The 14,684-nt window shown below is 43.0% G+C and overlaps 1 protein-coding gene across 8 annotated transcripts; it reads left to right on the top strand.

The window, feature by feature from the left end:
* The first annotated feature begins 7,285 nt into the window (after nt 1-7,285).
* LOC109771790 (uncharacterized) lies at nt 7,286-10,435 on the top strand. 8 transcript variants are annotated; one of them, XR_005760903.2, is made up of 6 exons: nt 7,286-7,743; nt 7,828-7,914; nt 8,192-8,227; nt 8,332-8,522; nt 9,070-9,147; nt 10,097-10,435. XR_005760903.2 is itself a non-coding variant. In XM_040393043.2 (6 exons), exons 1-6 carry the CDS (start codon nt 7,381-7,383, stop codon nt 10,178-10,180), a joined length of 798 nt encoding a protein of 265 aa, XP_040248977.1. In that variant the 5' UTR covers nt 7,286-7,380; the 3' UTR covers nt 10,181-10,435. The 8 variants fall into 8 exon arrangements, 4 of the variants coding, with proteins under 4 accessions (XP_040248977.1, XP_040248944.1, XP_040248901.1 ...); XM_040393043.2 differs by having other exon boundaries at nt 8,332-8,505; nt 9,094-9,147; XM_040393010.2 differs by having other exon boundaries at nt 8,332-8,517; nt 9,094-9,147.
* Nucleotides 10,436-14,684: the final 4,249 nt, after the last annotated feature.

The raw sequence follows: 14,684 nt of genomic DNA, 5'->3' as shown, positions 1-14,684 counted from the left end.
TGAGATCGACGTCGGGTTCTGAAGAAAACGACAGCGCACTGCAATGTTCTCTGAACTTAACTGAAACTTGACATTGACAATGCACTGCAGGTGTTCGACAGAAAGATTTGGCTATGAGATAAATTTTTCTGGGGCTGTAACTTGGTGAGGTGACCACTCATTGCATCCAGAGGCTGCCTGATTTTACTTGGAATTTTTGGAGAAAGTTTTGAATGAATTTCACCAAATTTGACAAATCTGGTCCAAACTTGCAGCAAGTGTAGTTTGAAAAATTTGAACTGAAGACCAGTGGATCTTCATGGATCTTGGTTGAGGGTTCAAAGGACTAGGAGGGGAAAAAGGTTTGGGGGCAAAAATCAAAACAGAAAATGGAGTTCCTTTGTAAATCACCAATGGCTAGAATAGAAGGCAGAAATTTGTTTGAATAAGATTTAAATGGAAAATAAACATAGGGGAGCTTCAACTTGCTGGATTAGATGCCAAACATGATCCAAGGATGAGGGGAGGTTTAGGAGAGAGTATTTGCACTAAGGCCATGGCAAGAGAGAAAAGTTGAAAGTGGCAAAGGATTATTCCAAAAGCCATAGTGCAAATTTCAAAGAGATTTTCAAAAGGCATTTTCCCAAGTGAAAAGCATTTTGTCTTGAGCCCAAATGAAAAGCAAGAACCTCCAAGACCAAAAACAGATCTTGGGTGAATCCAAATAAAACTTTTGCCATAAAAAAATATTTGAAAAGGGAGAGTTCTTTTGAAGAAAAAAATTAAATCACCTCCCTCAAGTCAAATAAAAATCTTTTGAAAACTCCAAATAAAAACTTGGGTGTCACAGTTGGGGGGCTCGCTGGTGTTAAGGAAGAACCACCCGCAGCGGGGACGAGGGCTCGCCGGAGAGGTACCCCACTATCTATCTTAGGGTTCAGGGTGGGGGCGGGGGCCTAGAGGGCTGGCTGGGGCGGCGGTGGCGAGTTGTTTCGGGGCGGCGAGGCGACGCTGGGGCCGGCGGTTCGGCCAGTGGTGGCTGGCGGCTTAGGGGGGTCCAGGTTGAAGATGAACGGCAGGCCCTCCCTAAACTACATGTCAAGTTTCTCTCTGCTATCATTGCGTTCAGTTTCGACAGTAGCATTCAGATTCCACAGTAAATTTCAGTTTCGACAGTTAAGTTCAGAGCAACAGTTTTTACCTGATTTGTTGTAGTCAGGTGGATTTTGGTGATGTTAATTTTACATCCATTTTACATCATCTATTAGAGATACTATTAGAATCCCACTTGAGATTGACGATGTCTGTCTTGTGCTGCTTCAACCTTGACGTCTTACGGCTCACCGGAGCTGCTCCAACGACAGAACGATCCATCACAACAGAGCAGTGCCCTGGACGCTGTCTACAGATTCCTCGGATCTTCCTCCACACCTCCGACAGCCACCTCTGCCGCAACTGCTTCAGCGATCAACCCAATGATGCTGAGGTCGACACGGCTACGGCAAAGAGGTTGTACACTTGTTTCATCACTTATTACTATACATTCACGTCGATCCATTAGGGCTATTTTGGTTCAACGGAAAAACGTCGATCCACTGGTTGTTACCATCACTCTAAATTTCTGCATGCTCTCCTTACATAATCTCACCATATTTTTTTCCGTATGCATGTCAGATATTGTACATAGTCATGCTGAACATGTAGAGAAAAAGAGAAGAGTTTTGCGCGGCAATACAATGTCATGCAGACATCGCTCCATGGTGGGTTCAATGGCAAACCCTCCCCACCCCTCTCCAGATTGTAATCCAGAGGAAGATATCTGTTCTGAGGCGGATTCAGACGCCGCTGACCACTCCTATTTACCCCCCAAGGTGTTTGCTCTACCTTGGCATGATGATGTTAGTCATATCATGCATATGTTGCCTTGCAGTGCCTACTTTTGACATCATATATGTCATCTGCTTAGTTTAGACATGTTCTGTAATGCCACCTGTTTAGTTTCTATATCATATATGGGAATTATGCAGTCTCATGTCTTTTAGCCAGCCATAACATATGTGAAATGTGCAATGCCATCCTGTTTAACCAGGCATCATATATTTGAATGATATCTTGCCCATCCATTTCTTCATTACATTTCCATTTGTCGACAATGTTTGTACATTAAACTACTCTTCCTGTGAATCAGCCATTTGGGTGGGAGATGGAAAAATCTGGAGTGAAAACAAGGCCTTCAGAGCAGACAGTGCTACCTGTCGAAGCAGATCTCTTGTTGGGTCCCGATAGATCCTCAGAGATGGATTCAGAGACAGATGACCAGTCCTATTCCCCCACTGAGGTGTATGCTCTAACTTGGCACGGTTATACTGCTCATATCATGCATACGGTGTCTTGCATTGCATAGTTTAGACATCATATACACAATATTCAACACCATGTTCTTAGTTCAGACATCATATCGAATGCCCTCTGTTTAGCATATAAATCACATATGTGAATTAAATGATGCGATCCTGATTACTTAGATAACATGTAGGTGAATTATGTCATGCGATCCTGTTTAGTATTCATCATATCTTTGAATTATGTTATGCTATGCTATCCAGTTTAGATAGACATCATATATGTGAAATTATGTCATGCTATCCGTTTTAGTTAAACAATATACATGTCAACTATCACTACTAGGAAAAGGGCTATAGATAATATGGACACTAATGGCGCACCACACATGTGGTGCGCCACTACTATATACAAATGGCGCACCATGTGTTGGTACGCCATTAGTGTCCAAATACTAATTATGTTTAGTATTCAGGAATTTTTTTCAAAATATGATACGTAATATGACCGGGAAGTTTGAAATATTTTTTCAAAATTTCATCACACTCATGAACATGAACAAAGTCCTAGACATCAACAAGGTTTAATAAGATTGATATGCTATATATATCAAGAAGTGCCTGTTAAGTGAGCTGGTGCTGGGGTTGGATAGAACTCTGAAGTTAAGCGTAGTTGGGCTGGAGTAGTGTGAGGATGGGTGACCTTTCGGGAAGTTTGACCACGGAGTGCGATTTGACTTGAGATTAAGCATATTGACCAGAGATTAAGCCATAGTGACCCGAGATTAAGAAAAAAAGAAAAAAAAATTGAAAAACATTTGAAAAAAATATTTCTGAATTTTTTTTTGAAAAAAAATGTTAGTAATGGCGCACTTCTATGTGGTGCGCCATTACTAAGTGAGATAGTAATGGCGCACCGTGTGATGTACTAATGGCGCACTGCCTGGTGCGCCATTAGTATACCAGATACTAATGGCGCACCTCCATTAGTAAAAAAAATTAATGGCGTGATGCTAGCGGCGCACCTGTAGTGCGCCATTAGTAGGCAAAATAGGTGCGCCACTAGCAGGCCTTTTCCTAGTAGTGTATTTCATGCCCTCTTTTTTCCACACTATCTATTGCATCTGTCTCTCATACAATGTGTGTACATTCAACTATGTTTCCTGTTTATCAGCCATTTGAATTGGACCGGGTGATGCCAGTATCTAGCGGACTAAAAACACGGTCTTCAAATAAAACAGTGCTACCTCTTGGTGGAGATAGCACCCCGGTTGTACATGCACAAGAACCAGCCCTACCACACATAACTCAAACTCTCGCAGATTGTACCCCTACTGCGATGGACAGAGAACCAGCTTCACCCAATCTAACCCCAACCCCAGCCGATAGTAACCCAGTTCCTGTTGACACAGCACCATCTCCCCACAGAGCTCCCAAACAAGAGCAGTTAGTAAGGCAGCTCCAGTGCCCAAAGGGCCAGTACTATCACGGCGAACCCCAGCTCCACCAGTTAGTACGCCTATTCCTGTGGAGGAAGCACAACCAGCTGGTCGTAGTTTAGCATCTATCGCATTTGATGTTGTTAAATCGTATGTGCGTATCTTCCCATCTTGGAAATATTATTCTGAAGATGAAGGAAAATGCCAGTTGCAGGTGTTTGTCCAGGAGTTATGTGTAAGTAATGTTATTCATGGCAATTACTTTGCTTCGTCCCATACATCCTACCTCCATGATGGTTATAATACAATAAATTTTCCCATTTTTCTCTATAGGGAAGGACCGATTTGAAAACTCAGGATGAGGTAATCTGTGCTAATACCTCTGCTATCTTCAAGACTGCTTGGTGGCAATATCGGAATTACCTAAAGAAAACGTACTTCACCGGCAAAGAAACTCATCAAATTCCCTTACGTTCTCCTGAGACACATTTACTGGACGATGACTGGGAACGCCTTGTTCTGTACTGGTCCCGAACCAAGAATGTGGTAAGGTCTATGAGCTCATTTTCTATTTGTAAATATTATATTCTTGCGTCTTACTGTACTCTGTTCATGTAGAACAAGTGCCTAAACTTGAAGAACAACTGTTCTAATTTAAGATTCCATTGCTATCATAGTTCAAAAAAGCGCTAGGCGTTAATTGTGCGTTTTGCCACCGTCTTGCGCTTTACTGACCAAAGCGCATGCTTATGCGCAGTTATGCACAGATTATGCGTAATTATGCGCAATGCGTTTTGCCAACGCCTAAAGCCTAGGCGCCTTTTTTAACTATGATTGCTTTGCTCTTGTATCACTGTATTTACTCATACAAATTTATTTTTAAATTAAAGGATCCAATCGAAACTCCAATGACGCAGCAGGTATGTTCACGCATGTTTCTTTAACAGGTTTGCTCTGATCAATAGCTCTGTTGATTTCAATTTCAATTGTGTATACAGTTGACTTTCATATCATGCACATTACTAGCATCACAACAGAGCCAATAGTGTTGTTGTACATGTAGACCCGTGGTACCCATCTGAAATCTTGTTGTGTCGTGTAGTTTCCCACGCTTTGTATTCTTTCACTGCTGCTTTGTCTTGAACTGATATGATTTGAACCGTGTCTCTATTTTGATTTGGCAAGACAATGCAGTGACCATAGGACATAGATATATTTTTGTTTGATGCTTTTATTATGTACTAGTACTTGGCAATAGAAGACTTGGTAGTTTAATCCTGTCCACCTTACTAATGAACTGGTTCACCGAAATGAGTTTCATATACTAGTACATGCTAAACTTGTTATGTGTCTGCTTGTTTCTTCTTTTAGAATGCTGATAGAATATTGGGGAAGAGTGCCTTATTAAACAATGGTAAAGGAAGTAATGCATATAAGGTTCAGGATAGTGACACATCCTTGTTGGTCTCCAACAAAGCTGATAAAACAGCTAAGGAAGACAATCTTGAAGACAGCGAGACAACCCCAAAGTCCTGTCTTGGTTTAGTGTTCGAGTTACTGGCCACTACCGCTTGCACAAGCTATTCAAACTCACTGTCTGAATCAGTTCGGTTTCTTGAGTCTCAACTACAAGATGAAAGACATCGATCTGTTGTGCTGCGACAAGAAGCGAAAGGGCTGCGGAAGTCCCTGGAGCATTCAGATGCATACTTTCTGGTGCAACAGCAAGCGTTGGAGGATTTTAGCGCCAAACAGGACAAAGCTAATCAGCTTGCTAAGCTTATTGCCAGCATGGTGGATACCCAGGATAACGTTTCTTGAGCTCTTCTGAAGTTGTTTCAGTTATGCTCTTGTTTTGATGCCGCGTTTATTTGCACTGGTGGCCAATTTTGACGGCCAGTGTATGTAATGTGCTGCTTTGTTCCCTATATTTGTACTGGTGGCGAACTTTGATGCCCAGTGGATGTAATATGTGTAATAGCGGTAATAGGCTAGCGTTAATTGCTTGCTTATTTATTTCCTTATTGTCTTATTTAGTTGTTTGCTTGTAGTCACTGCAGTTCTTTTTCTGTTTTTTCTAGTGGCCACAATAGCCTATTTTTGGTAACTAGGCCAAAATAATCATGGCAACACACGGACTGTTGTAACCATGGGCCTCCTGCAGGCCGTATGATCCATGGGCCTTCGTCCAGCCGTAGGATCCATCGGCCTTCTATACGGGCCTTAGGGTCCATGGGCCTTCTACGGGCTGTAGGGTCCATGGGCCTTCTACGGGCTGTACGATCCATGGGCCTTCTACGGGCCGTACTATCCATGGGCCTCATACGGGGTGTAGGATCCATGGGCCTTCTACGGGGCGTATCATCATTTCGCCAATCATGGGCCATACTATTCGTGGACCATAACGGGCCGTTAATAGGACGTATTTGATAACTCTATGAAAACAGCCCAACGGGTTTTTTTTGACATGAAAACGGCCCAACGTATTAACGGGCCGCAAACGGGCCGACTGTAACGACGGGCTGAATTTGGCCCACAAGCAGAAAATGACAGTAACGGGCCGTATGTAACCGAATGCTGCAAATGAGCCCAAGAATCAATGGGCCCTGAGAAGGCCGAAAGATAACTTGGGCTGGAAACGACCCAATGGAATAACGGGCCGTTAATGGGTATAAAGTGATACACTGTTCATTACGGGCCAGTTTCACCACGGGCCGTTAATGGGACAAGAGTTACAAAGGTCCTCATATGGGCCGAAAGAAGTCATGGGCCACACATGGGCCGGAAGTTAAAATGGGCTGAATCATATTGGACGGCCCAGATGACGCTACCGGGCCTAATTCGGATAGGGCGTAACGGGCCCTGGATTAGCGGGCTGTAAATGGGCTATATGCGAACAGGCCGTTAACAGGCTTTCCGTGGGCCGGCCCGCCACCTTTTGACCAAGTCAAACGGGCCGGCCTTTTCACAGGAATGGGCCTCTGTTGGGCTGTGCCACGTGTCGCCGTATCATAGGCGCCTTCGGTCCAATGAGCGGATGACATCTGTCCCAACGGTGAGCCGACACGTGTTTTCTCCAGCCAATGATGATTTTACACGTGGAAAATCCCCATTGGTCGGGGCTGTTAACGGGTTATCGGATCCAAAACCCGACCCGATAGCTTAACGGCGTTCCGTTACGGTGGATGCCACGTGTCGGTCACCCTTGACGAAAGCACTTCTGTGACGCACGATTTATCGTCATGGAAGTGGACACTTCCGTGATGATAATTTTGGCAATTTCATGGAACACTTCTACGACAGCACAGGTATGACTATCTTGATTCTGTCATAAATTTGTCATGGATGTACATGCATGACAGAAAACGCGACCTACTGTGACAAATACGTATCATCACGGAAGTGTATTGTTTTTGTAGTGGTGGTAGCCAGGGTGTGGCGTTCGGTGAGGCACTACAAGAGAAACCCCCCTATACCAACACATATTTAGCAACGGAGATGGCATATGCGTTGGCAGGCCGTGGACTCAACGCACCCACCTCCCCACGAATAGATAACCTCCTCCCTCTACCCACTTCCTCCTTGATTATCTACACCTTCTCCACATCACACGGCCAAACATGTGGAAAACGGGGCAACACAAACTTATCTCCTTGCAGGCCTCCCTCAAAAAGAATATCTCACTGCAGGCCGCCACCACAAATCCTCCATCGATCTCACCTGATCCACCGCCGCCGCCAGAAATCCTCCATCGTTCTCACCTGATTTCCCTGCGCCGCCGTTGTCTTGGCACCGCATCCAGGTTTCCCCACTTGATCCTTGGGTATGAGGTTTCCCTCCCACGGCATGTAGATCACGGCTGGACAAGAAACTGTTACGGTTGTCCACCGCCGGCACCATCGCGCTCTCCTTGGAAGCCCCGCTCCCCGCGCTCCATTTTGGTAGTCACCGCAGGGAACGACTACAAAACAAAGACGCACAAGGTTTCTTCTCGCCTTCTTCTGGGTTTTCTCTTTGACTTTGTTGCCTTGGGCATTCTTAATTCCTTCTCTGATGTGTACGCGAAGGTGTCGGAGATGCGGTGGGGATGGGGAAGGTCATTCGGTGCTGCGCCGGGAGGCAGCATCTACTCCACTAGAAGAACGCTAAGCAAAGTAAGAGGCTCTCCAAGATGGTATATGCTTCTTCAATTTACGCACATTTTTTCTTCCTTTTTCAGCTAATCATAGCTCAGTTATGAGAAGTCAATAAGAGTTCAGTACTTCCAGAACTGTCCACGGTCATGTAGTTTGGTTGGTGTCATGTTCTGAATGCTTAGTGAGATTTCCGGGGCTTCATTTGGGTTGTGCCTTTCTTTGCACCATCTAGGTTCAGCCAAAATATAGCTTCTCCTTTGTACTCCTATGATCCTCTCTAGATCTGAATTTGCAGGTTGTTATTACTTTGGCTGAACCTGGATGGCGCAAAGTCAGGCTTGCTTCTCTCCCTATCTAGAAATCCATGTGCTGGTTGTTACTAGTTGTCTTGATTAATTCAAATAAATGCTACTTTGTTTACCTCTTGTTTGATAGGAATTTGGATCAGATGTCAATAGCGCAGGGGCAGGGGGCTACTCGATGGGCCAAAAAAGCGGAGGTTCAGTTGCGGCCCAGATGCACAGCAGCGGTGCGACGACTCATATATGCACAAGGGTGTCGCGACGACTGAGAGATGTACAGAAGTGGTGCAGCCGCTCCACAGTGATGGTTTGTAGTGCAGTACGGTCAGCTAGCCATCTGCCCCATCCCGTCCAATTAATATGCAGCAGCTATACGTTATACGGATATTACTAGCTATAGTTGCAGCTATTAAGTTTTTACTAGTATAGTTGTTCACCAAGTAGGAAAAGTTAGATGCATGTACATGTACGAAACTGACTATGCAGTATTCAAGTTTCCAGCAATTTTTCGTTGAAAAAATTAGTTACTGTTGAAAAAGTAGCTTCCAATTTTGACAGTAATCTTTTAATGGAAACACTGAACCATCCCGCTTGACAAAGTTTATCTATTAATTAAATATGTTGGCAATACCAAAGTGCATCAGTTTCTCAGTTTTTTAGATCATCTTGAGAGAGTTCAAATTCAGAGTAACATTTGGTCTAGAGATCTTTGTGTGAGTAATGATGTTATGTTGACTTCTCCATTCTAACCATGGTATTGGCTTATGGAGATCATAGTTTCTCTATGGAGAAAATTTAGTGTCAGTATACATACATTTGAAATATTGTTTTGTGGTCTTCTAAATTACCAATACATATGTTGTATCTTCAGATTACAGAAACTGGATTGTTTCAGGTAGTGACGACATTACGTGGTGACTGTGACGTCAAAGGACAACACATGGTTCAGGTTTGTCGCTTGTATTTTTCTAAATTTAAGTGTAGTAGGTGAATGTGTAATTTCAATTTATAGCTTTGAAATCACAGCATGTAAATCCTAGCACCACCATTGGTTCCATGTCAATATTCTTGGCACTAAAACATGGAAGATCACTAGTGCTAGATAGGAATTTTTATAATGTAATTTGTAATTGTAGTTCTATCACTACAAAGGGAAATTGGACTACTAATTGCGATCCTGAATATTATTTCTTATCTACCATATACCTATCTTTTCTCCCATCTAATTTGTACAAAAGAACACTTTTCTTGCATGTGAAATTCTCATACTGCTTCTGCGAGACATGACTCGTTGCAGCTAGATTCGTAAAACAATTCATCAAATACTATGTGTGTACTTACATTACCTCGCTTCCTATAAAACACTATTTCGATCGACATGATGAAACTTAATTGTGGAATGAGGTGAGTTAGTTTAATATGCTAATATCTACTTTCAGCTTCAGATGTGTGATACTTTCCAAATCTTACTTGTCTGGGTTTTGCGAACATATCACAGCATATTCACTCATGCTATCGCAGACTAATCACATAAGTTTATACGATATCAATTAGATATGTATTTTAGTGTTTAAATTATAACTGAAATATGTGCTGCAATATGAAATGATATCTACTTATGGGTGCATGTTCTATGCTATCAAGAAATCTGTGGTTAAAAAATTAATGAACTGCAGTTTTTCTTCCATAGAGATGTACATGTAGTGCAAGTTGGTGCTACATTAGCGAAATCTGACTAGTTGATACGACCACTAAAAATTGTTAAAAATTATTGGCCATGCAGCTGGATTAATTATTGCATAGCCTTCAACCTTTGTTTATTGCTCTTCGAAATTTTGCTGCTCTATTAACCTTTTTTTCTACCGTAAGTTACTGATCTCATTTCTTTATTTTTGTAGATTCCTAAGATATTTTGTCGATGCATGGCTCAGTCAATGATTGTTAGGTCGAGAATGGTGCTGCTAGATAGTCTTATCATCTGATTGCAAGGTCGAGAACGGTGTTGCTGCTGCATAGTTTTATCATCTGATTGCAAGGTCGAGTATGGTGATGCTGCTAGATAGTCTTATCATCTGATTGCAAGGTCGTGAATGGTGTTGCTACTGGATAGTCTTATGTTATGTTTTACGATATCATTTCCAGTGTCAATGTTTCAAAAACTGTAATTTCGAATAGTTGAGACAATGATTGAAAGGTCCAGAATTGGGCTACTAATTAGTATCACAACTTGTAATCTTTGGATCATGTTCTTTGTAATGGAATAGAGGAAATTTAATGTATTAGACCTTTCTCATATATTGTGCCTCTTATGTACTATCCCCATTGACCTTATCATTATCAATGGCTATATATAGAACACATGTTATATCCTTTTGAATATCCTTTAGTGCAGGGTAGCTAGCAACGCATATGTACTGTTGTTAGGCTCTTAGTCAATACGTTGCTATCTTGCAACGCTTATTCACATCGTTTACCAACGGATGTGTATATGTTGTTGTAGACCTTTGCAACGCCACCAACGGCAACGGATACTAATCCGTTGGTGTAGACCATAGCAACGGGTATATAGACATACAACAACGCATCGATGCGTTGCTAAAGGGGGGTTCTTGTTGTAGTGACGGTGAGTGGTAGCCGGGGTGAAAACCTGCTCTATCTTCGGACGGACCGGCGGCGGCGAAACTCGTTCCCTTCTTGAAGGCGTCGTCATGGTTCTCATTGCCCGTCGTGTTGCTCTAGGGGAAACTCTGGTTCTCGGATCGGGCGGTGGGGGCGCTCCGGTGTCGTTCCCTTTGTTGGGGAACGTAGTAATTTCAAAAAAATTCCTACGCACACATAGGATCATGGTGATGCATAACAACGAGAGGGGAGAGGGTTGTCTATGTACCCTCGTGGACCGAAAGCGGAAGCGTTAGCACAACGCGGTTGATGTAGTCGTACGTCTTCATGATCCGACCGATCAAGTACCGAACGCAAGGCACCTCCGAGTTCAGCACACGTTCAGCTCGATGATGTCCGTCGAACTCCGATCCAGCCGAGCTTTGAGGGAGAGTTCCGTCAGCACGACGGCATGGTGACGATGATGATGTTCTACCGACGCAGGGCTTCGCCTAAGCACCGTTACGATATTATCGAGGTGGATTATGGTGGAGGGGGGCACCGCACACCGCTAAGAGATCAAGAGATCAATTGTTGTGTCTCCAAGGGGTGCCCCCCTCCCCGTATATAAAGGAGTGGAGGAGGGGGAGGCCGGCCCTCTCTATGGCGCGCCCTAGGAGGAGTCCTACTCCCACCGGGAGTAGGATCCCCCCCTTCCAAGTAGTACGTAGGAGTAGGAGTCAAGGAAAGGGGAGAGAGAAGAGAAGGAAGGAGGGGGCGCAGCCCCTCCACCTAGTCCAATTCGGACTAGGCCTTGGGGGGGGGGGGGCGCAGCCTCTCCTCTCTCATCCCCTATAGCCCAATAAGGCCCATATACTCCCCGTCGAATTCCCGTAACTCTCCGGTACTTCGAAAAATACCCGAATCACTCGGAACCTTTCCGATGTCCGAATATAGTCGTCCAATATATCGATCTTTACGTCTCGATCATTTCGAGACTCCTCGTCATGTCCCCGATCACATCCGGGACTCCGAGCTACCTTCGGTACATCAAAACACATAAACTCATAATATAACCGTCATCGAACTTTAAGCGTGCGGACCCTACGGGTTCGAGAACTATGTACACATGACCGAGACACGTCTCCGGTCAATAACCAATAGCGGAACCTGGATGCTCATATTGGCTCCCACATATTCTACGAAGATCTTTATCGGTCAAACCTTATAACAACATACGTTGTTCCCTTTGTCATCGGTATGTTACTTGCCCGAGATTCGATCATCGGTATCTCAATACCTAGTTCAATCTCGTTACCGGCAAGTCTCTTTACTCGTTCTGTAATACATCATCCCGCAACTGACTCATTAGTTTCAATGCTTGCAAGGCTTATAATGATGTGCATTACCGAGTGGGCCCAGAGATACCTCTCCGACAATCGGAGTGACAAATCCTAATCTTGAAATACGCCAACCCAACAAGTACCTTCGGAGACACCTGTAGAACACCTTTATAATCATCCAGTTACATTGTGACGTTTGGTAGCACACAAAGTGTTCCTCCGGTAAACGGGAGTTGCATAATCTCATAGTCATAGGAACATGTATAAGTCATGAAGAAAGCAATAGCAACATACTAAACAATCAAATGCTAAGCTAACGGAATGGGTCAAGTCAATCACATCATTCTCCTAATGATGTGATGCCATTAATCAAATGACAACTCATGTCTATGGCTAGGAAACATAACCATCTTTGATCAACGAGCTAGTCAAGTAGAGGCATACTAGTGACACTCTGTTTGTCTATGTATTCACACATGTATTATGTTTCCGGTTAATTCAATTCTAGCATGAATAATAAACATTTATCATGATATAAGGAAATAAATAATAACTTTATTATTGCCTCTAGGGCATATTTCCTTTAGTCTCCCACTTGCACTAGAGTCAATAATCTAGTTCACATCGCCATGTGATTTAACATCAATGGTTCACATCTTTATGTGTTTAACACCCATAGTTCACATCGACATGTGACCAACAACCAAAGGGTTTACTAGAGTCAGTAATCTAGTTCACATCACTATGTGATTAACACCCAAAGAGTACTAAGGTGTGATCATGTTTTGTTTGTGAGATAATTTTAGTCAACGGGTCTGTCACATTTAGATCCGTATGTATTTTACAAATTTCTATGTCAACAATGCTCTGCACGGAGCTACTCTAGCTAGTTGCTCCCACTTTCAATATGTATCCAGATTGAGACTTATAGTCATCTGGATCAGTGTCAAAACTTGCATCGACGTCACCCTTTACGACGAACCTTTTTGTCACCTCCATAATCGAGAAACATATCCTTATTCCACTAAGGATAATTTTGACCGCTGTCCAGTGATCTACTCCTAGATCACTATTGTACTCTCTTGCCAAAATCAGTGTAGGGTATACAATAGATCTGGTACACAGCATGGCATACTTTATAGAACCTATGGCCAAGGCATAGGGAATGACTTTCATTCTCTTTCTATCTTCTGCCGTGGTCGGGCTTTGAGTCTTACTCAATTTTACACCTTGTAACACAGGCAATAACTCTTTCTTTGACTGTTCCATTTTGAACTACTTCAAAATCTTGTCAAGGTATGTACTCATTGAAAAAACTTATCAAGAGTCTTGATCTATCTCTATAGATCTTGATGCTCAATATGTAAGCAGCTTCACCAAGGTCTTTCTTTGAAAAACTCCTTTCAAACACTCCTTGATGCTTTGCAGAATAATTCTACATTATTTCCGATCAACAATATGTCATTCACATATACTTATCAGAAATGATGTAGTGCTCCCACTCACTTTCTTGTAAATACAGGCTTCACCGCAAGTCCATATAAAACTATATCCTTTGATCAACTTATCAAAGCGTATATTCCAACTCCGAGATGCTTGCACCAGTCCATAGATGGATCGCTGGAGCTTGCACACTTTGTTAGCTCCCTTTGGATCAACGAAACCTTCCGGCTGCATCATATACAACTCTTCTTCCAGAAATCCATTCAGGAATGCAGTTTTGACATCCATTTGCCAAATTTCATAATCATAAAATGCGGCAATTGCTAACATGATTCGGACAGACTTAAGCATCGCTAGGGGTGAGAAAGTCTCATCGTAGTCAATCCCTTGAACTTGTCGAAACCCTTTTGCGACAATTCTAGCTTTGTAGATAGTAACACTACTATCAGCGTCCGTCTTCCTCTTGAAGATCCATTTAATCTCAATGGCTCGCCGATCATTGGGCAAGTCAATCAAAGTCCATACTTTGTTCTCATACATGGATCTCATCTCAGATTTCATGGCCTCAAGCCATTTTGTAGAATCTGGGCTCATCATCGCTTCCTCATAGTTCGTAGGTTCGTCATGGTCAAGTAATATGACCTCCAGAACAGGATTACCGTACCACTCTGGTGCGGATCTCACTCTGGTTGACCTACGAGGTTCGGTAGTAACTTGATCTGAAGTTACATGATCATCATGATTAGCTTCCTCACTAATTGGTGTAGTAGTCACAGGAACAGATTTCTGTGATGAACTACTTTCCAATAAGGGAGCAGGTACAGTTACCTCATCAAGTTCTACTTTCCTCCCACTCACTTCTTTCGAGAGAAACTCCTTCTCTAGAAAGGATCCATTCTTAGCAACGAATGTCTTGCCTTCGGATCTGTGATAGAAGGTGTACCCAATAGTTTCCTTTTGGGTATCCTATGAAGACGCACTTCTCCAATTTGGGTTTGAGCTTATCAGGTTGAAACTTTTTCACATAAGCATTGCAACCTCAAACTTTTAAGAAACGACAGCTTAGGTTTCTTGCCAAACCATAGTTCATACGGTGTCGTCT

The sequence above is a fragment of the Aegilops tauschii genome, chromosome 1 (genome assembly GCF_002575655.3).
Source record: "Aegilops tauschii subsp. strangulata cultivar AL8/78 chromosome 1, Aet v6.0, whole genome shotgun sequence".
Lineage (NCBI taxonomy): Eukaryota > Viridiplantae > Streptophyta > Magnoliopsida > Poales > Poaceae > Aegilops > Aegilops tauschii.
The sequence above is the reverse complement of the archived record's forward strand: the minus strand, read 5'-3'. Positions and strand labels throughout refer to the sequence as shown.